This window comes from Vitis riparia, chromosome 11 (assembly GCF_004353265.1).
Source record: "Vitis riparia cultivar Riparia Gloire de Montpellier isolate 1030 chromosome 11, EGFV_Vit.rip_1.0, whole genome shotgun sequence".
Classification (NCBI taxonomy): Eukaryota; Viridiplantae; Streptophyta; class Magnoliopsida; order Vitales; family Vitaceae; genus Vitis; species Vitis riparia.
Window position 1 is genome coordinate 15515339 of NC_048441.1, and position 27445 is coordinate 15542783.

A 27445-nucleotide genomic window follows, 5' to 3' on the forward strand; every position below is an offset into this window, starting at 1 on the left:
TCAACAAAGCAGATGAAGTATAACATAAAGCTAGCTTATCTCAGAAGCCAAGAATCTTTTAAAAGCTAAACAATGGAGTGTTGGGAGAGACAGTATTTATGTATAGTTTCCCTTTGACCTATAATATGCACATACTATTCAACTTGGAAAATCAAGTCAATAAGAGAAACCTAAAATATACTTGGGCAGTTCTAAGCTTAGTGGGGAACTTTTTTTTCCAAATATGGCAGGAGCATAGCATATATCGGTTGAAGTTAGATATCATCTCATCAGCATTATCACAATGGTCTGTGAATGAGAGGTTGGTGGAGACTCAATCTATTGAAAGGCAAAAATAATGGGAGGAAAAAGTAAGATTTGACTCACTTTGAACTTGATCTTGCATCTGTGCTCAAAGCATAGAATCTGGTTCTCATCTGTATAATTATTTATAGGTTTTTGAGGGGTTGATGTTTTAAGGCTTCATTTGGATGTCAGAAAGAACTAGGGAAAGGAAAAGAAACTGCAGAAGAATGACACCTAAAGGGATCATAACTTATTGCTCCAAAAGGCCTGTCTTTTGAAGTGAAATTTTGCATTAATTGTTGCATTGCTGAATCCAATTCTCCAATATCTGGTGGTCCATGTCTGGTTTTTCAAGTGCTCTGCAGATCTTAGAGACTATGGTTGACATGCGTAAGCAACTGCCAGAAATTCTTTGGACCACCCAACAAAAGTGGTGAATTATAGATGTTCAGCTTCCATGATATGAGAGAGAGAGAGAGAGAGAGAGAGAGAGAGAGAGAGAGAGAGAGAGAGAGAGAGAGAGAGGGAGGGAGGGGGAGAGGGAGAAAGAGAGGACTTATATAATATCTTCATTAATAAAAAAAAGAAGCGATTCCATGAGTTCTCGAAGGACACTTTGCCCAACATAATAAAGATAGAAACCTTCCATAGCTCAAATACACTGCCAAATGCCTGCGAAATAAGGCCTTTCCCATGAAAACTAACCTAAATTAAGCTTATTATATCTTCCAAAGGTGAGAGAGAAAAACAAAGGTGGCATTCTTAAAGTGAGGAGAGAGGATCGATGTTGCATCATGAACTCTCTCTTAATTCTTTGCCTTTAGGCACCACCTGAAAAACAAAAGCAATAAATGCTTAGAGGACATGAATATATAGGTAGAATCGTTCTGTGAAAGAGATAACATCCATTTTCACTTTCTTCTCTTACCCTACTCCCTTGGGCTTTTGCACTTGTAGCATTCTATCCTGCAAGCATAATTGTGACACCCACATCCAGCCCTGTCCAACCCAAAATTAAAGAGTGGTAAGTCACTGCAGTACATAGTAAGACCATCAGACCATGCACACTAGTTTCTATATACCATTTTCATTATCAGGGAGAATATGTTTTACAGTAACTATCATAGGATATGCTCCCAGCCTCCACATTACGTTCTAGTTTTGTGCTCTAATCACAGTATTATCTGCTCAAAATAAAAAGCTAATGTGGATTCACCTGTTGCAGATCCAGTCACCGGTTTTCCAGCCAGGCGGAACACTTCCGTATGCGATGCCTCCAGGGCCCATCAAGTTAGGGGTTTGGCATTTGTAGCAGTTGGTCCTGCTGGCAAAATTGTGAGCTGCACAGGCAGGGCAGTACCAATCCCCAGGAAGAACATCTGTCCCACATGACATATCACTTCCGCCACTGAACATCGGGTTGCCACACTGATGGCAGGCTTCTTTGCTTCTGAAGTTCCAGTGTTGGCAATACCCACATAACCACTCTCCACGGCGGCTCATTTTCCTGCCTTAGGAACCTATAAAGGCAGAAAAGAAAGACAAGGTGAATATGAAACTTCACTATACTGAATAAAAAACAAAAAACATTAGAACCCATGTTCTTGAACTCAATGTTCTTTCATAGTACTGTAAGAGCTGATGCACCCACATCATCATGTTCAGTGAATTGGGTTCAACCAGGACTAGGGTTTTGTTTGTTGGCGAAAAGAGTTCCAAAAGGAACATGGGTTTCTCAACTGGGAAAGAATCAAAAGTGCAGAAATTAAGTTAGGCTCACCTGAAGAATAGGACGCCTAGAAATCAAAATGAAATGAAGGTTAATTAGTAGTAGAAGTTGCAGTGGGGGTCGGTAGCAGCCGTGTAGAAGTGATTGCAAATGGGTTTGGTGATTTTGGTATGGGGGTTGGAGAGCTTTATATACCTGGCGAGGCCTCCTGTAGCGTGGGGTCAGGCAGATGTTCCTTTCTTAGTTTTTGTGTGCATCAGATTGTATACTTTAAGGTTAGATTCCAAAAGTCGAAATTTCTGAGAGATTTAGATAAAACCTCTCTTTGGGCGTCTCTCGCATCAAGGTGCCCTCCTCTAAGGCTATTGGAACTAGTGAGTGCATGCACAGACAGCTACACAAAACACACACAAAGTTGGAATGCGACCCTCTTTACACGATTCTGAAATTCCCATGCATTATTGGAAAAAAAAGGCTTTGAAAAACTATTCCCTTCTCTATATCCAATTCTGGCTAGGTGTTATTGGGGGAGATGTTATTTGAAAGGTATTTCTATGGGCATGGGGGGATCCTTTTTTTCCTCCCATCTCTTATTCACATGGAGTGGGCCCGTGGCCCCCCAATGTGTGAACATGACACAGATTATGCACGTGCCAACGTCACGCAGCATTCGTTCGCCGTGGGTTTTAACCCCAGCTTGCAAAACCACCTAGTCTCGCTCCCGCCGCAGGTGGGTCAGCTTCCAAACGGAAGGTTCCCAGAAGTTGAGCCATTTTCTTCCAGCTGAGGGGAATTGATTCTCCCCCTTAATGCACATCCATGCCCAAATTCTATTCTTCTTCCTTCCTTGTTTTGATTCCTCTTTAGCAATAATTCAAAAGTCACACATTTTCAGATTCACATACCCTGCAACTTTGCGCTTTGTAATTACCATATTTGTGCATATACACTGTAAAATAAGTATAAATCAAATTAAAAATACATATAAATACTCTTAATTTTATATATATAAATATTTTAACTATTTTAAAATTAATCATTTTTAAATTAAGCTTGTTCTACAAATGTTCCAAAAATTTTACATGTGACCTATGTGGGCAAGATACATGGAATGGGAAGGAGAATGTGACCAATTCCAAAAGGTGGTACAATGGATTATGGTCATAAACATATAAAGAAACGTGATAAAACAGTTTCAAATAGATTCATAGACGGAAAGTAGCTTTCAGCCAAGCTCAATAGAACCCTAAAAAGCTGTCCAGTTTAAATGATTTTTGTTGTATATGATATAAGATTGAGAAAAGGAGAAAAAAACTCGATGCCGAGCAATACGATTGGTCACCCCAGGATGTTGCAGGCCTACCTCCCATGCTGAGGAAGAATAAAAAGAGGAGAAATTTGAGTATTAATCTAATCCGAGATGCCCAACAATTTGCCCATGTTAAAGGACCAATGGGCAATGAGAAACCCTTTGACCATGGGTTGTTGGCCTACAAATTTCTGACGTGGAAAATAAAGTCCAAATCCAGGCGGGCATAGATGCTTGCGTGTTGACCTAGGATTGGATAAGGAAGAACCCAAATCGTAATATTATAGCAGACAAGGTGAATATTCCACTTCCACATGAAAAACCTTAGACGCAGTCCCACCTCTTATATTCTCTATGTAAATGGGGCCATCTTCTTTCAATAATACTTCGAGAATCCACATCCTCGCGGACATTAGGCAGAAAAAATAGCCGTTGCTTTTCCATTTTTGAATATTCCATTTTTCTACTTCAAATTCATATCATCTTCCTCTTCCACTAAAGCCATTGATCATGATTTCTGTAATCATCTCCCTGTATTCCACATGTTGTTTTAGTGTAATAACTACAATCAGTTTTCATTCACATCGGCCTCATGAGCAAGAAAAAGGTTGCTGTGAGATCACTTTATTCTTTTCATAAAATCACTCTGAAAAGTGGAAAAACAAAAAAAAAAAAAGAACTCGAAGATTACAGTAGTTTTTGTTTTTTGGCTGAATAAAAAAAAAATCAAATATTTTTGCTTTTTCCATTCAATTAAAAGTAATTTATTAACATTATCCAATATAATTAAATTGAACTTATTGATAACAAGTTCATTTTAACTATGTTTGATGATATCAACATGTTACTTTTAAGTTTTTAACTGAATAGAAAAAGTCAAAATATTTAACTTTTTCTATTCAGCCAAAAAACAAATTCTACGAGTTTTTTAAGATATTTTCAAAAACAATTCTTAAAAATCAATCCTATAATATTTTTAATAATAAAAATCTATTTAAAAATTTAAAATATTAATTTATTCTTTATATTTTTAACTATTTTTTAAAAATAAATTTTATATGTAGTATTTTATTTTTAATTATTCTACATATTTATCCTATTATTTTTTAAAACAATGTTAAAAAAAGAATGAAAATAGATAAAAACAACTAAAACATATTTTCACAAAAACCTCTATTTTTTTTTTTTTAAAGAATTGAACACTACTTTTTATTTTCTAATTAATAAATATGTTTTCCTGGTTTTTAGATCTAAAAAAGCAAAAAAAAAATATTTAAGAACAATTAACAAACAAGCTTTTATGTTTTTTTTCTACATTCAATGATATGGAGTATAATATTTATCTTCTAAATAGCCCATTTAAAAGAGATTCTTCTTATATTAAAAACATTTCCTAATAATTCAAAATGCTTTCGTTATAATAATTAGATGCTAATTTTAAAAATGACTTAAAGTGATTATTGAACTAATATTTAAGAAGCATTTCTTTCAAAAAAATAATATTTTTGTTATATTACATATTAGTAAAAACAATTAAAATTTTGAGTTATTTGAACAAGTAGGATAAGATACTTACAAAATTGCGAAAATGACTCTTTTATTAATTTTGTTAAAATTTAACCATATTTAGACAAATTTGCCCTTATGCTCTATTTCCCTCCAAAAGCCTTTTTTTTTTTTTTCTTCTCATTTCTTTTCATCCACCTTAATCTTTTTACCCATTTATATTTCTAGCCTTACCGAAAAATCCAACATAACTTCATTTTTAACTTAATCTTGCAAGACAAAAACCTTTTTTTTTATATTTTGTCAATGGCCTTTTAACTCATTTTTATGATCCAACATAACTTCATCTTTTAAATTTATCTCTCAACATCATAACCTTTTTTTTTTAATTGACTTTTAACTCATTTTCATTTGTTCTTTTCTCACTTTCTTTCTCTCTTAATTAATGATGTTCTAGGAAGATCTTCTCTCATAAATCATTTTTTTACCATTATTGCAACTATTAAAAAATAAAATAAATAATTAAAAACAGGTTGAAAGAAGCATATGATAAATCAATGGCCTTTTTGTTCTCTTTCAAGATATTGTTAGTTCATAAACTTAATCTAAATTAAGAAAAATATTTCATGATATGCAATGGTTAAGTTGATTTATAAAGAACTTAACTTAGGTTAAGCTTTTAATTACAATAATAATCACCTAACCATACTATAGTTAAGTTTCATTTAAAAAAGACTTAATTAGGGTTAAGTTTTATTTCATTTATAAAAAAACATATTTAATGTTAAAGAAAACTTTGAGTATATACTACATTTACGGAGAAGAAACCAAGAAAATTAATTGTTTTTCATATTTGAATTTTCAAATGAAATTTTATTATTGAATAGAGAAATTTAAACTTATTTTTGAAATGTTTCACATGCAACGAATTACTTTCAAGCAAAAAGCGCTTGTAGACTGAAGGAGACAACAAAACAGAAGAAAACAACTTTTCTTTTTCCAAAATGTGTGAGAGAGTCCAAAAAGTATAGAATAATATCAAGAAGGAACCAAATATCATTCAGGACCGCATAGCGCAGTGGATTAGCGCGTTTGACTTCGGATCAAAAGGTCGTGGGTTCGACTCCCACTGTGGTCGGATTATAATTTTTTTCACAAAAGGCGCACATTAAGTGATGATCATCAAAACATTCATCTAATTTAATCAATTTTGGTACGCACGTACATGATTGGAATCTATCAAAAATCTCTACATTATTAAAGGCAATCTATGATACTCTCCAGCACTACTGTATCATGATCTATTAGGCCCACACACCTCACCCATCTTCACGTCCGATTGGGTTCAACTGACTCCAATAATTATGTGGAGTACATGTGAAATAAGGAAAATGGGTTGGGGATCTAGAGTTGATGGACCACCACCACCAGCACCAGCCAAAGGGTCCATATCTGTGAAATAATTGATAGTATCAAATGCCAAATCTTCGTCAAATAATTAGTCGTACCCTAATCTCCATGATTATGAGAGATTTATGCAAATGAATGCAGGATATACCTCCCAATGGAATATCATAATACTTAATAATTGTGATTAGATTACCCACATTGAATTCATTCTATCACTTTTTTTATTCATAACAATAATGCTATTAAATATCGTTCATTCAAGAAATGTCTCATTTGAATTAGAAATTATATAATAGAGAGTTTGAATAACTAATAAGCCTAACCTCTAATACAATAACACGTGACTCTTGAGCTAAAAATGGTCTTGGCATAGCTGTTACATGTAATCTATAGAGAGGACATGATTGACCTCCACTTTTTTTGAAAGAACTTTCCCCTTTTTTTGTATAGACCAATCTTAGTATGTTTTGTCATATCGTGAAGTATTATATTCATAAAAATAAGAATTATAGTTAGATTCTCATGCTAGATAACTTGTGTTTTGGAAGAGCCTACTTGCAATTCACTTAACAAAGGTTAAAACAAGAAATCTCACCTACTAAGCTCACCGAGCTTCTATATTTAGAATCAAAGACCTTCCGTTTATTTGTTGTTTCTTTGAATGTAAGGAAACTCGATTTGCTCCCAAGTACCCAAACCCAATAAGTTTTTTTTGTTGTTAGAATTTGATGCCTAATCCGATCACAAAATTTGATAAATTGATATATTTCTTAATATAACTATTAAATTTCAACTTAATGGAATTATCATGACCGTGAATTAAATTCAATCATTAATTTAATATAACTTAAGAAGATATTAAATGTCTTAAATACTAAATATCATGGTATCTATATTAAATATCCATTTCAATACGAGCTGAGTTAAATCAATTTTAAAAAAAATATTAATTTAACAAAACTCAAAGAATACACGCAACATATTAATCCAAAAAAAAATACATATCGAATTGAGAGCATTTACAATACACATTTCTATAAGTCGGATTAATGGTAACACATGTACATTAATACATTCACCTTAGAATCTAATTATAATAACTAAAATAAGTTATTCTATTATTTGGAAAGTAATGTAATATTATAACCTCTACTAAATTGTCCAAATTTACCACTAATTGTATACCATTTAAGTCACAAAGAACACATATTTTATGTCTTTTGTAGATTCTCGTCTACCCAAATCATATTTAATGTGTTTAATAAGTCAAAATGCTTATAAAGACAATATTTAAATGCATTAAACATTCATCAAAACATGTGCACAAATAAATTATTCTGAAATAACTAATAATATTCATTTGTTCCAAAAGTAAAATTTTGGAGGGCTATTTCCAACCAAATTTGTCTCATTGGTAAAGCCCTGGTTCTCCCTGTTCTCCCTGTGCTTTATGCAAATGGGTCTTGGGCCAGGCCCTTGGGACAAGTCCAATATTCTTGTAGGTCAGATCAAGAATGAAGAAACAACAAATGGCCAGGGTCAGAACATATTGAGTTCAATCCTTCTTTCAGAGATAGATCATAGGTCATGTAACTGTACACTTTTTTTTTTCTTCATGTTTTACATGTCAAATATATTGAGCTCAATCACTCTCACATAGATAAATAAAATAATTTCTTTTTTCATAATTTTCATTGAAAAAGAGAGAGAAATGGAGGAAATTAGAAAAATAAATCTTTAATAATAATAATATCCCTAGACAAGAAAAAGAAAAATAATAATAATAATATCCCTCGACCAGAAAAAGAAAAGGGAAGGGGTGATCATTTTGCAAGTAAATAGAAATTTGGAATATCGTACTATAAAGTTACAAGAACTCATTTGGGATTTAGAAATGTATTTAATACTCCAAAATGGTTTTTTTTAATAAAAATTAAGTCAGTGTTTTATAAATAAGGTGTTTGACAAAATCAACTTGATGATTTAAAGTGGCTTAATAACTTAATTTAAGTTATTAAGTAAATTAAATATATTTGATAAAATAACTTAATGATGACTTAAAGTAAAAAAATATTTTAAGTAATAAGTAAAAACAATCATCGTATTATTAAGTCCATATATTCATTAAACCTTTTTATCCCAATTTGTTCTAATTACTTTAACGATCTCTTTTGTTTTTCCACGATATTTACTATTTCTCAACTTTATTTACCTTAATTATAATTTATGAGAATAAATATGTTGATTTGATGATTTAGAATCATTTTTAAGTTAATTTTATCAAATAATTTTAATACTTAAAAATAAAAGTTAAGTAGTAAGTTCTAAGTCAATAATTTAAATATAATTTAATTTAAAATTAATTTAAGTATTAAATAATATGTATTAAGTTTTACCAAACACACGTAAGTATTCATAAATCTCAAAAATTATTTTTAAAAATTTAAAGTAATTCTTAAAGTAGTACTTGTATGCCATTAATTATTTTCAAAATAATTTTTTCTTAATTGGGAGAATAAGCCATGCAAATCACTATGAACAGAAAATGCTCGCAGGATAGCTAGTCTCTTAATCACACTGTCATCGAGCTCTTCAAAAGAAAAAATGTGGATTCAACTGCAGCAAATCGAGAGACTGTATATTATGCACCTTCAGTGACGTATTCGAATCAATTTAGGCGCATGGCATTTGTATCAGAATGGCCCTGCTGACAAAATTCTGAGCTCTACATGTCACTATCGAGCAGTAGCAATCCCCAACCAGGACATGTGGTCCACGGCTGCACACACATCACTGCATCAGTGCCTCTGAAATTCCAGTTTCAGCGATCGGTCTTCTTGGGCTCGGTCTTTATGCCTCCTTTAAAGCTATTGGAGCTGATGAGTGCATGTATGCTACACAAATTCCACACTCAGGTTGCCCTTCTTTACATGATTCTGAAATTCCCATGCATTATTGGAAAAAGGGCTTTTGACAAATTATTCTAATTGCCAGAATCTATTTCAGTGCACAAGTTGTAAAAAAACAAAAAAACCTCACCCTTATGCTCAATACTACCATTATCTCCAAATCCAGCTGTGGATGCTTGTATGTTGACCTTGGATTAGACAAGGGGAACCCTGATCATCAATATTTTAGCCGACTAGGTGAACATTCCACTCGAGAAACCTTAAGATGCAGCCCTACTCTTTAATGATCTCCATGTGTCTCTTGTCAAAATCGTGTCATTTCACTAATATTCAGAGAATCCACATCCTCGCAAGAGATTAGACCAAAAAAGAACAAAAAGCATAGGGGTCATTTTTCAAGAATATTTATCCGTTCATGCTGCTTCAAATCCTTATCTTCCTTTTCTAACAAAGTAATTATTCATAATTATTATGATTATCTAAATATATCATAAAGAACTTACTCCCTCCAGTTTATTCTAAGTTCAATGAATTTTTATAATTTTAAAATACATGTTTATATAGTGTTAGAAATATTTTTTTTATTCGATTTAAAATATCACAATCACTCCCTATACTAATACGACTTCTTTATCCAATCCTATGAAATTATATAATCAAATAAACAAATATCCTTATGAATTGATTGTAATATCATTTTGTGTCCACATCAACGTCAAAGATTGTCTTTGATATAATTTTGTAATAACTCACTCCCTCTAGTTAGTATATATAATGTTTGCTTTGAACTCAACAGACTTTTACGATTTTAAAACGTGTATACATAATTAAAAGAGTTTGTTAAAAACTTTTTCTCTTATGATATTACATTCATCATTCATACACATACAATATCCTTATTATATCCCACTACACCATGAAACTACAGACAAATATCCTTTATAGGGGCTAAATTAACAAATAAAGTATCACATAAGATCAATTCTAATTCCATTTATAACAACCTACATATAATATATTAGAATATTAACTATTAGTCTGATTCAAAATTTTAAATTCAAATGAACTATATGTTCGATAAAATACATGATGATTAATTTTTATCTTCTAATATTTACCAAATTCCATTGAGATGATATGAAATTCTCTTCCCTTGCATTTCATTGTTTACTTCCAATTTTGAAATCCCATGATGCTTGAGTTCATAAATTTTTTAGGGAAGTTACTCCTCAACAATAAAGACTCTACCTTCCCAATTAATTTAACCTTATATATTTTTTCTTAATTTTTCACTTATTGAAATCCATCTCTAAGAACATTATGTAAAAAAACAAAATATTTTTATCTATTACATACAACATATATTATATCAATATAACATTTTCCGCCTTTAATTTCTTATATATATTTCTAATTTTAATTTTGATTCATTCCTATTTCTTTTTGTTTCATTCTCTTTACCAAAATTTAGAAGGACAAAAGTGGTTCATATTTTGGTCCAACTTGCCATATTTTGGCCCAATATGGTTGAAACTTTGAATTTGAGTCGGTCATTCTTAACTTATCCATCCATCTATCTATGATCCATGTTTTGGCCCAAATTTCTAATGGTTTAAGCCTAATTTGAATTGAAGTTACTCATAGAAACTGATTTTTACCACAAATTCAATGACTGCTTAGAACAGAAACACACGTTTATTTAGTACTTAGAAGATGGTAAATTTACATAACAGGTTTGCTCATGGATTATAGAGAGCTGGGTTTACATCAATACTAGATATTCAAATTCATACGTCGGAGAAGCAGGGTTTCTTGAGGGAGTTGCGGCGAGCCGACGCCAACACTGTCTTGTCCGCAACTATGAAATAGGCCGCTCCTGCCGCTGTCATTCAATTAAAGTCTTAGTAACAATGTCACCATCAAAATGTACGTGTTATCGTATATATTCTTAGGTTTCATTATTCGTATCTAAGTCTTATTTATTTTGATCTTTTGTTTTGTAACTGTGAGGCACACAAAAAATGATAAAAATGTAAACCAACCTGTAGAGATGATGAGAGCTTGAGCAGTGTGATTGAGATTGGCCTTTGCCCAGGGCAGCCATTTTGCGCTAGCCATCTGCATGTTAAACAACAATATTAGAAGCTTCATATGTCAAAATTGCCATCTCAAAAGGTTTTATCTCAATGGGTATATTGGTCATTAATTCATATTGCAAAGAGGAGGAAGAAGGCTTACAGTGGGTATGGCAGTGGCAATGCTGGCAACAACTGCAGCCTTGGCTCCTGCAACTACGCCCTCTGATCACCCACCAAAACAATAATCAATTACTCAGATTCGTTTGCCTATGTTTTCATCTAAAAAATCTGCATACTAATTCTTGATCCACAGGCCCACCGACCCATTAATCTTGACCCTTGGATTGTGTTGGAATAATATTTTTGCCATCGAAGTAAAGGAAAGGGGAAAAGGCTTAAACCAAAGAAAGAAAGCAGAAAGTGAAGTATACCATGAGAGCAGCGCTTGGCCATGGCCAGCTTTTGGTCAAATGAGGCCAACCCATTTCTCTCAAGGGGAGACCCAGCCACATTCTTTGCCATAATTGCACAAGATAACACCACAAAGTTGAAGGAGTTGCAGAGAGGGAAAGTAATGGAGAAGCTTTGGGGGAGTGCTTGGTATATATAAGGGCACTTTGAAAGGATTTGGTGAGAGAGATGAGACTCAGGTGATTTGTTGGGCAGAAACTTTGATGGTTTTCAGCTGCATTCCAACGTCTCAGACACTTGTTTTAGCTCCCATTTCTGCTCAGTCTCACTTGGTTTTATATTATCTTGGTCCCCACATTGCCCCTGGTTTTTGGAGGGGATCTTTTGGAGAGAGTTGGTGGGGCTGGGGCGAAAAATGTACTCTACTGCTCCAACTCTTAATTGCATTCATTTTTCTCTTCACTACTTGATTGATTTAAGGCAACTGTAGATTGAATGGTAACAATGCAGAAAACAATGGGCATTCTCTGGTAAAAGAGGAAACAAAACAAAGTCAGTGACACATAATTCAAAAAGAAAATGTGTTTACTATTTTTTTGAAAAAGGCAAAATTTCTCTGTGCAGTGTGCAGATTAAAGGAGGCCGGTGGTTTAGGAGAAAGGAAGCCTCAAAACCATGGGCAGAGGCTTTTGCATGTGCTTTGGATCCATGCACCTCGAGCAGTGCATGAGATGAGGGCATGTGTCCCAAGCCAAGGGCTCAGATTGATGGGTTTCTGTTTTCACCACGATACGTGGTGCGTTTAGGCACTTGGACTGTGCTTGGCTCACCCACTTTCTGCTGTGTTTGATTTGACACAATGCCACCCGTTGCCAAGCTTTGGACCCTTCATCGAAGACTGAAGACCTTTTTTTTAGGGTGTGTTTAGTTTTTAGAAATTAGAAGGAAAAAAAATGTTTTTAAAATTATTTTTTTTTCTATTTGATTTAACCATATAAATATTACAAAAAATGGATATAATTAAAATTAGTTAAAATTTTATATATTTTTAAATTATTTAATTTTTGTAAGTAAGAGATTAAATGAAAGGAGTCTTAAGTAAATAAATTCTCAATTTTAATTTTTTTTACTTTTCTTTATTTTTTTTAAATTAATTGTTATATTCTACCTTTGTGAATGTATCTGATAAATTAACTTAACTGTGATTAAATAATTTAATTTAAATTATTAAATAAATTAAATATATTCGATAAAATAATTTAATAATATAACTTAAACTAAAATATAACTTTAAATAATAAGTAAAAATAATTAATTTATTCTTAAACAAACATTTTCACTTTAGTTTTTAATCTTTATTTATCCTAATTATCTCTATTGTTTTTTTTACTCGACGATCTTTATTATTACTCAATCTCATTTACCAGAATTATAAGTTGTGAAGATAAATATGTTAATTTAATAACTTAAAAGTAAATTTTAAATTAATTTTATCAAATAACTTTAATACTTAAAATAAAATTTATATAATAAATTTTAAGTCAATAAATTAATTATAATTTAATATAAAATTAATTTAAATTATTAAGTAATAAGTATTGATTATGAACCCCATCCCGGCACAAAGTTGAATTAAATTCAATTTTTTTTATTTTATTTTATAGATTCCCTAAATGGTGTAATTATTGATGAAAGAATACAACTTTTATTCAAACTTTAGATTGATTCTCTTTTTGTTGGAGTCTTTTCCAAGGTAACCATTCATGGGTGAAGCCTGGTATCGCTGTCTGTTGTGCTCGAAACAAATTTTGCTATAAAACAAAATTGTAACCGAAAGCAATGATCCCGATTATCTACCTTTTGTCAAAAGGTATTCTATCCCACACTTTTTATCGAGGTTAGAGAAAAAAATAATGTATTTTAAAAAAAATTCTACTAAGTCGAATCTTAAACTGACCCACTTAGCATGACAAGACCCGAAAATACTTTTCGGGTCTATGTCACAAAACCGTATTTAGTAATTATGATTTAATTTTTTAAAAAACATTAAATCATAGTTAACGGCTAATTATGATTTTAAATTTATCTTTAAAATCATAATTATTAAATATAATTTTAAATTTAAATTTAAAGTCATAACTATGATTTTGAATATTTAAAAAAAAAAAAAGTTGAATGTGTACAAATGTAGTGTAGCCATTAAAATTTTAAAAAATAAATAAATTTGGACAAACTTTAAGCTAACCATGAAAGAAGTTCTATTTTTATGTTGATTCCTTTTGAATAAATAAAAATAAATTATAAGAATTGGATTTAGGTTCCTAATAAAAAAAAATCCAATCCTTATGGTCTATTTTCCTATTTATTCAAGTTTTTTTTTTCATTTTATTTGAATTATGAAAAGTTTGAAGAAAAGTAAAAGAAAAGAGAGTCAAAATTAAAAAAAAAATTAAAAGGTAAAAAAATTTAAAATTAAAAAAAATAAAATTTAGTAAACTTTGTTATCATATATTTACTAATTTTATTTGTTAATATGACTTTTAAAACATATTAATTTTTAGATAATTTTTACCATATACTAATATTTTTTCCCATGACGAACCAAATGATATGGGTTTTATGATTGCCAAAGTTAGGCTCCAACTTAAGTGGATTGGAAGCAAGCCCAAATCCAATTCATAGTCTACTTTAAATTAATATATATATATATATCAAAACTATCTTATAAAACATGAAGTAAATATTGAATTAATAAAATCATAATTTTATTTAAAGGAAAATTTTGATATCTACAAATATTTTTTATACTTCTAATTTCCACTTCATGTTTTACCTTGACTATTTTATTTTATTTCTAACCTATATGTTGAACTTAGTAAAATTGAATATAATGCAGACTTAATATTATTAAGTAACATCTAGAAATAAAATCATATTATGTTGACTTTTTCAAATTTGATATGTAAATTGATGGATCAAAAAATTAAAAAAAAATGGAATCTAGCTTGATTGAATTAAGTTGACTTTTTCAAAATTTTATGGATGAATTAATTTCACTCACCTTTCCTGAGGATTTGGTTAAATATCTTTGATCTTGATTAATTTTAAATTTTATCAAATAATTCCGAATTTTTAAAAAGAGGGTGGTCACTTAAAATAATAATAATAATAATAAAAAAAGTATTTGATAAAATTTTAAACTTATAGAGGTTAGACATGTTTATCTAAAGCCCAAGGAGAGACGAATGAATAATTTTTTTATATATTATTTTAAAAAAATGGATATTTCAATTCAATTTATAAGTTATCAATATTTTAAATCAAGTGAAGTTTAAGTTTCAATGACAAATTGTAAAGAAAATTCAAGTGATCTTGAAAGAAAATTAAATGACATGAAGATGTAGATCCATTGAAAACTTATGGTATCTAAGAAGTTTATAACATTGTTTTCTTTAGTGCACTTAAGTCAAAAAAAAAAATTTGTACACTTCAAGATTGTTTTCTTCATTTTCACTTAAGCTTGGAATTGAAATTTTATCACGAAATAGAATGAATATGTGTTTTAACTCAAAAGCTTTAAGTCTAATTATTTCTAAGTTGATTTAATAAGGTTTTTAAAGGAGTTACATAAGTTATCGACAACTTGAAACTAAATATTAGAGGTATTTCTACACTTTTAGATGTAATTGATTGAAAGGTATCCCAAATTGGTCGAACCAATTAAGGAACTAGTCCAACCAGTTGGTCTTTCCCAATCGAAAATCAATTGAATTAGTATAAAATTTTTCTCTTCCAATAGCTAGTGTGCAACTTATCAAAGACCCCTTCTAACAAAACTCATCCTATGCATTTTAATTTTTTTTTTAGGAATTTGTTATTTTCTTGGTTTCTTTCCTTTACTTTATTTCATGTCATGTAAATCTTTAAACGTAGTTGATGTTTAGTATTTTATGTCATGATGAAAATTTTTTGTATGTTTATTATTTGAAGTATAATTTTATATTATCATGTAATCATTCGAATGTTTGTATTTAATTATTATTATAAATATTTATAAATTCATGTAAAAAAATTTTACTTATAATATTCTAAAAGTGAACAAATTTTAGGTTGTCACTTTTCTAAAATAAGGATAAGCCTAATTTTAACCCATATTAAATAAATCAACCCGAACCAAATCTAACCTATGTAAAATCAAATTGATTTGGTTTAATGAATATAGCAATATTAATTGGTTTCAACTTAATTAAAACCAACTAAATTCAATTAGCCTATTGGATTGGTCAATGAGTAACCTAAACAATCGTGGCCACCAATAGTCTCTTCCTATACTATCATTCATCTTTTCATAATTAATCCTTTGTGTGATAAAATCATAAAAGTATTCATTATTATTAATAATATCCAAAATGGTAGAGCGGCATAACTGCCACAGTAACAGGAGTGTGGAAAAGCAAAAGAAAATGATGACTATACTCATGAACATGGTATTCAAACCTGGGTCTGCTGATGAACCCAGCCAATATCTCGCCATCATGGGTGATTATGATGATGATAATGCATATGGTTGAACCCAGCGTTCAAGCCCGATTTTATCATTACCTTGTTCGAGATGGATGGTAGTTGTGACTTGTGACTCAACCGTAAGTCTAACCCACATTTCAAATTCATACTTCATATACTTTGGAAGAGGTTGAACTAAATTATTTTTCGACTCTAAAGATAGGACACCAAAGAATTATAAGTCGTTAGTATTTGTATTAATGTTTTGTTATGGCTCGTTCATGACATTCAACGATTGAGATTGAATAAAGATGTATGGTACTAACTATTAAATCGATGTTTTAAAAATTTTTGTTTGATTTTTCGACTCAACAAGACAATGTGGTTCATTGAATCTCTTATTTGAATAACTATGATCATGTTTGGTTCTTGAAAAACATTAAATATAATTAAAACTAGTTAAAAATTTTGTATATGTTTAAATTATTTAATCTTTATATCGATAAGTTAAAATAAATTAAATGAATTTGAACTGACAAATAAAATTAATTTATTACCTTCAAACTATTTTTCGTCAACCACTTTTTTTTTTCTATTTTCTTTCTTTTATAATTCTTTTTCAAAATTTTCAAGAATGAAACCTAACCTATGGAATAAAAATTTAAAATATACATCGTGTTAGGATCAAAGAGGATGCTTGATTTTCTTAAAAGTTAAATTTGGAATTTAAATTTAATCATGTAATGATATTTAGGGGTCATGAGCACCAATGAAGCATATGCAAAGTACTCATGTGAGCAACTTGAATGGATAAAAATTAATCCGAATATTTTAGATGAAAACTTACTAAAAATTATATTAAATTTCTAAATTAATCCGACTACACATTCCATTGAACTTTCTTCAAAGAGTGTATATCAAAATTTTTAAATTGACATTTCTTTATAAAAATAGATTCCCTTGTTTAATAAGAAAATATTTTAGGAATCTCTCTATTATATTTTAGGTTTACAAAGAAAAAGGGATGGGATTAAGAAATATGAGATTATTTGAAATTATGATTTGTTTGCATTATTTAGCTCTTAATGCTTGCTTAAACATGGGAGGGTGATAGATCAAATTACATCAAAATAAACTCCCATATGTTGATAAATTTTATTATTACCCTAATTTGTGGGTATGATTCCATCACAATTATTTGGGAATAAATACCATTTTTGGAAGTGGGGTAGTTATTTTTTTAGTCTTCTATAAATAGAACTAATATATTTTTGAGTTAAATATCATTTACCCCTTAATCGACATGTTTTATACTTTCCCCCTAGTATACAAAAATTATCATTTTACTCTTCAATTTGTAAAATGGTAACACTTTATCTCCTAAAGTTATTGATAAAAAAGTAATATTTATATTATTAAAAAATATTATCTGAATGGTGAAAGATAATATCATTAACTTAAAAGTGTATGTATTTGTTTTAAATCAAAAGGTTTGGCCTACATTTTCTTATCCTTTCATTGTATCTGTCTGTTATTAAGAATTGAATTTAATAATTTATAGAAAATAATTGATTTGTCAACAATACACGGTCTCCCAGATACCTTCTCATCAGGCTAAATATTATTTAATTTATTTTCTTAAATAATAGAGACAAAAACCTTTTGACTCCATTTATACTTTATCTTAAAAAGTTCACAAAAAGTCTAAACCTGCAACTACCAAAAAAACAAAACTGGAGAAAAATAGAAGGAAAAAGAAAGTATAAAATAATTCAATAAATTCTTCTTACATATCCATTAAAATTTATTTTCTTTTTTGGTTTACACAACAAAAAATGAAAATTATCTTAAAAAAAAATAGTGAATTTTTTATTGACAAGATTTATCTCTTCCACTAATTTCTCTCTGCAGCATCAATTTTGTATTCATGGTTTTGGAATATAAATAAATAAATAAATAAATAAAAGGAAAAAATGAAAAAGGAAAAAAAAATCATGACTATACTCATTAACATTTATTCAAATCTGGAACTGGTGCTGAATCCAATATAATGCTATCATGGGTGATAATGATAATGATGCATGTAGTTGAAACCAGAATTCTCAAGGCCTATTTCTATTATTACCATGCCTAAGGATGCAGAGTAACTGTTACTTACAACTATAAGTCTAACCTATATTTCAAATTTAGCATAACAAATTAACTTATGTCTAATTCATATCATTAATTGAAAGTCATATCTCATTTTTATCAAAGTTGAATTTCACAATTGAGTATGAATTATTGATCTATCTTATTTGATTTTTGCCTCTAATGGTCTAATTTAAGGAAATCGAATTACTGAGGTGTAACAATATTACTCTTAATTAATCCAATGAACTCAAATATAATAAAAGGTGAGACATCGATTAGGTTTCAAATGAGACGGTCAAAACTCAATTAAAAAAAATTAGTATCAGAATTTGAATCACGACTTAGACACCAATTGGTTTTTAGGTGGATTTTAAAGGAGATGAATAATTTTGAATAATATTACGTGAATTTTAGAACTACTATAGATATAACTTTGAAAGACATACTAAAAATAGTAATTGCTTTTCTACGAAAATTATTGTAACTTTGTAACTCCATACTCACCTTTTAAGCCATCTTAGCTTTTCTCTTTTTCTCATTCCAAAGGTGACAATGGGTCATAAACTCGATGATCAATAACTTCATATCTTGGCAAAGTCGGTACTTAATTTCATGCCATTATTACGGATCCTAATGACTAGTTTAGTTGATAACTTTTTACCTTGAAACACTTTTGGTATCAAACACATCATTAAAGATGAAAAAAAAAAAAGAAAAAGGAAAAAAGAAAAAAAAATGGATATTTCACCGATGGACTATATTCACCTACAGGCATGATGTGGTGGCCATGGATTTATATAATAGAAATGAATAAGAATATGATCAAGGACAAAACTACCATGTATTATGGGGCCTAAGTGGGGGTGAAGAAGGCTAACATGCTTCAATTATATGTACAACAAACACAATGGCAATCTCTTCAAACCCTAAGCCAAATGCAATGTACTTGTTCACCTTTATTAATTAGCCCTCAACTCTCAACCATGCCCTAGTATTATTATTATTATTATTATTTAATATAATAAAATGTAAAATTCTATTTTATTTCAAAAATAGAAATTAATATTTGGTGACACATTCACCAGCTCAGCTCAATTCTATATTGATATTATTGAATCTCATGATTCTTCCACCATTTGTGTGGACTTCACATGCTTACTCAAAATCTTCTAAGTGATTTTTTTGCTTCTCTATTAGTGTGTTACAGTGCTTCTCATTCCTTTGCAGATATACTCATGAGGAAGCTCTGCCAAACAATCCTTAGAAATCTTGGTCAAGTCTGGGCTCCATTAAATAAATTTAGTCACATCTTTTTAAGTACTAGATTAAATTTATATAAATTTTAAAGTACTAGAATAATTATGTCTAAGATCCTTGAATCACTCTCCTAAAACAAATAAATAGTAGAATTTAATAAAATTAAAATATTTTATTATTAAAGAAGAAAAATAGAAAAATAGAGAAAAAGAGGGATCATGATGAATGGTTTATTTTTATTTTTATTTTATTTAAGCGGTAAAAACTAAAAAGGACATGTGAATGCGTGGACATGAAAGTGCCCATACGAGTAAAAGGTAAAGAAATTTGTAGAGAGAGAATAATGGGTACTGCTTTTTATTATTTTTTTCATCATTGAGGGAAGTAATTATTGTCACCACATGAGTTCATGAGTTCTCATGAGACTCACATTGAGACAATAATGGCTTCTCCCCTCTATGCTTTTTATAACTGTCCATCAATATTATTTAATTAATTGGTATAAATTATAATCTTAATTACATCTATGTTGGCAGCTATTGACTTTACAAGTGATTAATGTATAAGAATGTAGTACTTTCATTTGTTTTATTTTTAAGGTAATGGAATGTTATGGATATAAGAATAATAATTTTAATTTAACAAAAATAATAACAAAATAATTTTAATGAAAATTTAACATCACTCTCATAGAACAACTCTTTCTTTGGTAGTCATTCATGTTTCATACATGATATTTACAGTTAGAAGTAGTCAAAATGATGAGGGATCTGATACGGTGCGTCTCTTTCTTTCTTGCTGAGCTTTGGTAAGGAAGCTCTACTCCTTATGATCTTCTGGAGATGGTCTCTGGGGACCTCTGGTGGTTTCACTGACCTGATCAATGCCCAGTTCACACCCTTGAAGAACTCGTGCCTCTTGATCTCTACGGAGCCCTTCAAGCTTCCGATTCTTTTCTTGGGATTCTTGACCAGAAGCTTGCTAATGAGGTCTTGGACTTTGACCATCTCTTCAAACTCTTTGCTACTGCTAACTCCAATTCTTGGGAAGGTTAAGGGCTGTTTCAAAATGTTGATGAGGGTTTTTTCGTTGTTTTCACCTTTGAAGGGTGTTCTTCCGTAGAGAAGCTCGTATAAGAACACCCCGAGAGTCCACCAGTCCACTGCACTTCCATGGCCTTGTCCTGAGATCACTTCCGGGGCTAAGTACTCGTGGGTGCCTACGAAGGACTTGGATCGAGCGTTGATGGGTTCAGCCACCAATTCTGGATCGATTTCTTGGACGTCATCAGCTTGGGATGCTACTATTGTTCTGACTGAACCTTTCTTTTTCTTGTTGGAGGCCGAGAAACAGGAGAGCACTGGCTGCATGGGTGTAGCACAAGAAGGTGTCGAGCTTTTCACCTTCTTCCCAGTGGCTTCTTGGTCTGGCTTTGGTCGCAGGAGCTTGGGAACCACGTCGCATTTGAGGGAAAGATCGAAGTCCGAAAGCATGATGTGGCCGTCCTCTCTGACGAGCACATTTTCGGGCTTGAGGTCTCTGTAAACAACACCCATCATGTGGAGATACTCCAGAGCCACCAGAGTCTCTGCAGCATAAAACCTGTGGTTTTATGTAGCTAAGTCAGTAGTCTGTCATATATTAAACTAAAGGCAAACGGCATCGTTTGGTTAGCATTTATCTTTCTTCTAAGACCATGAACAATGCTACACATTCTGAGCCCTTTCTCCAAACAAACATATGTAAAAAGAAAACTTACTTTGCTGAAGAAATGCTAAACCGCTTTCCGGGCTGTCGCTGCCTAGCAGCGTGTAAGTCTCCACCAGGACAGAACTCCATAACCAAGCAGGAGTAGTGCGAAGCATCAAACTCAGCGTAGAGAGTAGGCAAAAAGGGGTGATCAAGAATACCCAGTATCTCCTTCTCCATCTCAGCCCTCTGCAACTTGTTCCTTATAGCAAGAGCCTCCCTATCCACCACCTTCATCGCGTAAAAGCTCTGCGGCAACCCCACCACCGGGTTCCGAATCTGGCATAAATAAACATTACCGATATCCCCACTTCCCAGCCGCCGGAGCATCCGGAAGTGGTCCAGCCCCACTCGCCCTTTCTCGCCCCGGAGCCTCTTCATGGCTTCCCAGGCGGCTTGGTTTGCCTTGTGAGGCTTGTGGGAGGTGTCAGCGGAGGAACAGACGGAGACGGAGCTCCGGCTGCCAAAGCTGAGGTTGCTCATCCAGCTCCGGCTGGAGTCCGGCACCGTGATTGAAGAACAGCTGCTGTCGTAGTCGGAATCGTCTCTGGTTACGGTGGCCATGGTTGGGGAACATGCGTATGCGCTTCTGTTATTGCTTTCCCAGGCTTTATATAAGAGCTGAAGTTATAGGCTCGTGCCTTTCTTAATTGAATTTCACAAACGTGAATCAATATTGCGCCCTTATTTTACTAAATATCACAGCTTTGCCATTAGTACATTATAATGTATCTATCATGCCAATGAAATCATTTCTAACCTAACCCTTAAAAGAAAGTTAATCATTCTACGATCAAGAATAAAAAAATGCATAATGAAGGAGCTTGACTCTATTTTAGGAACTGTTTTTTAAAAACAATCTTTTATTTTTAAAAACATAAAATAGGATTTCAGATTTGAAAACATGCTTCATAAATGTATAATAAAAAAATATTATTACGATGTTTCTTGTAAAAATTTAGTGTTTTTTAGTAACATGTTTTAATTGTTTTAAAGAAATTATTATATGTATCAAATAATAATTGAAAATAAATTATTTTTTAAAAGTATAAGAATCGAAGAACTGTTTTTTAAAAATGTTTCCAATTGTCCACCCAAATATCATTAGCACTTAAACTTAGTCAAATTTTCAAATTCAATTTTCAACTTTACTCCTTTTTGGGCATGCTCTCTTTATCCGCCCTTTTTCCACTTTCCAAACACTTTATTTCACCTTGATCCCGATATACTCATTTCGATTCCATGGCACTTTTGTTATATTCATGCTGGATAGTGTCTTTTCTGCACCAGACAGTCAAAGCGGATAAAATGCCCTCGAGCCAACGACGTCGTACGAAAGTTACACGACGTCGTTTCAGTGTCTTGCAAATTAGATGGTCAAACATTGATATAACCAGCTTTTGAATAGCAGTTAGGTTAAAAAGTGTGGGTACTTTTGGTAATTTGAAAAACGGAGACACGAAGCACCCGTGCCCCATTAATTTCCACCTCATAATAATAAGGAAAAATTAGGTGCCACTTGGCACTTTTATTTATTTTATATTAGTGTCTTTTTATGATGTGGTTGTCATGCATGTGAACCCATGTAAGGGGACCTGTATCCAGTCCGGGCCCGCGACTCCACACGTGCCACTTTATTATTACCCAGTAAGCCTTTTTATATCAACACCTAAAATTTTAAATATACCTTTTATTTTTTTTAATTTCATTTAATAAAAAATGTAAAAGGTTTTACTAGGAAATACCAAATGCCCATCCCCCCCTTTTTTTTTTCAATTGCATTCAAATAATGCTCATAATAACCCAATTTCAATTTTTTTCTTATTTTTTATTTTAGTTGAAAACTAAAAATATAAACAAAATTATAATTTTCAAAGAATAATATTGATACGGTAAAATTAGTTTTTAATTATTAAATATAAAAGAAAAATTATATTTTCCTGATTTATATATTATTATTTTTAATTATAATTATTTTAGATAAAATTAGTCAAATGTATATATAAGCTTTTATTGAATTTAAAAATAGTTTTTTAATTTTTCGTAACACAATTTAAATATTAACTAGAACTTATTTCTTGTATAAAATTTGATCCTAAAACTAAAATGGTTTGATATTATTGGATTATGAAGTTTGAATCAATTTTATTACGTTTCATGATATCGAAGATCAAGTTGTTTTATCAATTTGTAAGGGTTAAACTCACAATTGAGAGAGTTTTTGAAGAGTTTTACCATTGTAACTATTTTCATTCATTTTGATTAATAAATTATTAAGTATCGATGCATTTCATAAACTTAAGGAGCCACATTAAAAATTTTATCTATTTTTTTATTTTCTACTCATGTATATATGTGATTTAGTTAGCAGACATTAAAGTAGTGAATGTGATTATTAATATCTTTCTCCCTTCAAATTGAATTTTGGACTTCCTTACAAAAAAAAAAAAAAAAACCCTTTGGATTTTTCCTCGTTTGCATATGTTGAAATGAAAAGAAAAAGAAAGGGAAAAGGAATGGATTGAGAAATAATTTTCCTCCTTGCCTTCATTTCCCCACTTTTGTCAGCAGGATCTTATCATTCTCGCTTTTGGTTGCAATTTCAGGCAGCAGACCCAGCAAAAATTGCAGTTGTCCAGAGTGACAAGAATATTGGAAAACTAAATCCTCCATCACCTGCCCCATACATTCTTCTCCCCCAACCATCACAATCTTTCCTGCCTTCTCCCAAATCTTGTCATTTAAAGTAATTTATCCATCACACCAACCCAATTCCTCAGTTCCATTTCTTTCTTCCTTTTTAAATCAAAATTTGAAATAAGCCAGAAAGAATGTAAAAGTAAGGAAGAGACAAGTAGTAGAATGAAACAAGGCTTTATATAAATGAAAGAAAATTGAATAAAATCAAAAGAAAAGGACAAGATTAAAAAAGAGAAGGGGAAGAAAGAGCACCAAAATCATTATCCCAACAGCAAAACTTCCATTCCCTCAATAATGTGGAGAAAGGAGTGAGGAAAAGATGGCCAATCTGACAGCCCCACAACACCATTATATATAAAAACAAAGGATACTGGATATAATTGCGAGAAAGAAACAAGGAGGAAAAGCATAAGTTTCAGTGAAAGTGGACAATTTCAGAAGAACATGGAAGCATATACTGAGAGTGAGAGTGAGAGGAACTGCATCTGATCCCTTTTTTTTATCCTCTATATATGGTATAGAGTGATTGTCCAGGACATATCATCATGGGCAGCTCCAACTCCTGGGGTCCAACACATTTATTTTGTTTTATGTCATCACTTGCTTTCAATCCTTTTTTTTTTTTCCTCCTGATTTTTATGTTTTTTAGTCGGTCCGCACCTATTGGTACACGTGGTAACTCTAATATTATTTCAAATCAAAATAATTCTGAAAAGGACAGTAGAGGGAATAAAAAAAAAATTATCCCATTCCCATGTCATATAGCTCAAAAATATTTATAAAAAAAATAAAAATTCACTATTTAATTCTACATTCCAAGCCGTGAATGAGACTATAGTAAAATCGAGAATCACTCCATTTTACGGTACAAAAGTCTTTCACCTTTATTTTTAGAGAATTTTTGTTTATTTTTTAAGTTCTCTTGATCTTCCTTTTTAGTATTTTTTTTTAAAATTGAGGTGATTTTTAGATGGTTTTTGACCACTTCAATTCCCATAAATTACTCCTTTGAATCTCTTATTTAGTTGATAGGATTGGATCAAGTAACTTGAATACCCACCCAACTCGATTAATAAATAATAAGACGTAGTCACTACGTGGGTTTCTATTCAAGCTTGGAGACGAGAAAATAAAGGATAAAACTAGTCACCATTAACGATTACAAAATTAATAATAGTGATGCATGAAATTGAGAATGGATTTTGAACATGAAGCATGGCATTGGAACCCACTAATAAGTCAAAGCAATACTTTGAATTTAGATCAAATTTAAAATATTTGATGCTTTGTCTTAATGTTTGTGTATGGTGGTTTGCCTCCTTATCTCCATGGCCTATGATTTTGGTTGACTTGACCCTTGTCGCCCTTTGGGGGTTTAGAATGGCTAAGGTAGGTCTCACGTACCATTTATTTAATGTCATTGGACTAAAAATAAAATAATAACAAAATAATCTAAAGAAATTAAATAGAATTTCAGATGTTTGAATATTGAAAACAACGTTTGAGCAAACTTACAAACCATGTGTTAGCCCTTGACTATCCAAATAAGAGGTTATAAAGGCTTCTTTTTTTTTTTTTGAAATATTTTTTTATTTTTTATTTTTCATTTTAAGTTGGAAAGGGATAAATATTTTTTGTGGATATATATGCTAACTCACTTTTTTTTTATTCTTATGATTTTGTGAAGAGGTAAAGAAGGAATCTCATATTCCTAAGGAGTCCAAGCTCATTTGAGAGGGAATTCAAATAGTTTGAATAAAAAACCCTTACTATACAACTTGTCCGCATATGCATTTTGCGTGGAGAAACCCCTTACATAAGTGTGTAGATTCAAAAACTTTTTGTAATTTGAAAACAAAAAATATCATCATAAAATTTTCTTTGTAGGTAGGACATTAGTTCTCTATTATACTGAGGTTTATATTTAAGATGACTGATTTACTTTAAGAACAATACTTATCACACCTTAATCAATAAAAATCAATAAATATCTATTTCGTTTTTAATTTTTCGTTAACTTTGTTTTTATTTGTCTCATTTTTTTGGACCTGTTTTTTTCAACAATATATGTTAAAAAAAAAAAAAAAAACTTATTTCAGTAATTGTTGACCTCTCGTATGATTCCATGAAATGATTATCCTTGATCCAAAGCAAAAGAGATTTAAGAAAAAAAAAAAAAAAACCCTTTAAAAGTTTGGTGATAAAACTTAAAAGATTCCCTCCTTATATTAAACTCAAAGATCAACTAGATAAAATTGATAATGTCTCTTCAATGGAGTTAATACATGAATTTGATTGGATTTCTAGAAAGTTCAATCAATTGATATTTTATATGTAAAACAAACAAATTTTCAACATGAAGCATGGTATTGGAACCCACAAGTGCCAAAGCAAGACTTTGAATAGAGACCAAATTTAAAAATATTTGATACCTTGTATTAATGTCCATAGATGGAGGTGTGCCTCCTACCTCCACGACCTATATTATTTTAGTTGACTTGACCCTTGTCGCCCTTTGGTGGTTTAGAATGGGAAAGGTGGGGTCTCAACTTACGTTATTTGGGAATGCATGTTATGGCTAAATTGCACATGATACAACGCATCAACGCAAACTTCTCCTCGAAGCTTGCACATTGGATTATGTTCATATAATACATATAATACATCTACAAGTGTTATAAATATTATTTGCATTTCTAAATTAATTATGTCAATATTTTAGATATTATCTAAATTTCTAAAAAATTATAATGTTAATATTGTTAAGATATGGACTCACATATCTCACAATAATTCATGATTATGCTATTCACTTTTCAGTTTGTTATTTGTTCATTCAAAAGTATGGGCCACCTATGTGTAGAGCCCAAACGCCATCACGAGTCTTAGATAATGGGCCTAAGACCCGTGAGGCCCAATAGCCCAATGGGTATGGTCCCTAAGGCAGGAGGGTATAAAAGGCCAAAGTTCTGTTCATTTTGGATATCACATTTTTGAATAGAACAGAACCCTAATCTCTCCCGCTTCCCATTGCTAGAGAGAATCCAGTGACGGTGGTTACCCTCCTTGGCCTTAGAAGATCCATACATCTTCAACCAAACTTTATCAAATGGATTCGGGTATGTTTCATGTGAATAAATGCATGTTCTAAGTGAATTCATAATTATATCCTGCATATGTTTTGGTGATAATGGAGATCAAAGATTATTTTATCAATCAGTCCTAAAGTATCTGTTGATTGAAACTTATTATTTAATTTTTTATTTTTGTATTTAATTAAGACTGGTGTAATTTGGATGGATCATCGGACCCAACTTGACTTTCGATGAATTTGGGCAATCATTTTCAATATTTGAGTTGAAATTAAATTTAATTAAATCTTTTTTAACCTGAACTCAATTTGGGTGAACTTAGGCCAAGTTTTGAACAATCAAATCTTAACTTGAACTCAATTTAATGTTTTTAT

At 31.2% G+C, this 27445-nt stretch overlaps 3 protein-coding genes and 1 non-coding gene across 4 annotated transcripts; 1 reads left to right on the forward strand and 3 right to left on the reverse strand.

The window, feature by feature from the left end:
* Window positions 1-834: 834 nt before the first annotated feature.
* Window positions 835-2156, reverse strand: LOC117925610 (zinc finger Ran-binding domain-containing protein 2). The gene is made up of 4 exons (XM_034844674.1): window positions 2066-2156; window positions 1502-1805; window positions 1214-1284; window positions 835-1116 (listed from the first exon to the last, which is right to left on the reverse strand). Exons 2-3 carry the CDS (start codon window positions 1786-1788, stop codon window positions 1215-1217), a joined length of 357 nt encoding a protein of 118 aa, XP_034700565.1. The 5' UTR covers window positions 1789-1805; window positions 2066-2156; the 3' UTR covers window positions 835-1116; window position 1214.
* A 3737-nt stretch (window positions 2157-5893) lies between these two features.
* Window positions 5894-5967, forward strand: TRNAR-UCG. The gene has a single exon. It is a non-coding gene; the product is annotated as a tRNA-Arg (tRNA).
* A 4850-nt stretch (window positions 5968-10817) lies between these two features.
* Window positions 10818-11908, reverse strand: LOC117925459 (early nodulin-93-like). The gene is made up of 4 exons (XM_034844471.1): window positions 11658-11908; window positions 11387-11448; window positions 11191-11266; window positions 10818-11030 (listed from the first exon to the last, which is right to left on the reverse strand). Exons 1-4 carry the CDS (start codon window positions 11746-11748, stop codon window positions 10936-10938), a joined length of 324 nt encoding a protein of 107 aa, XP_034700362.1. The 5' UTR covers window positions 11749-11908; the 3' UTR covers window positions 10818-10935.
* Window positions 11909-20220: 8312 nt separating this feature from the next.
* Window positions 20221-21846, reverse strand: LOC117924862 (protein kinase PINOID 2). Its single transcript, XM_034843578.1, has 2 exons — window positions 21290-21846; window positions 20221-21132 (listed from the first exon to the last, which is right to left on the reverse strand). The coding sequence occupies exons 1-2, from the start codon at window positions 21841-21843 to the stop codon at window positions 20274-20276; spliced, it is 1413 nt and encodes a 470-aa protein (XP_034699469.1). The 5' UTR covers window positions 21844-21846; the 3' UTR covers window positions 20221-20273.
* Between the last annotated feature and the right edge of the window lie 5599 nt (window positions 21847-27445).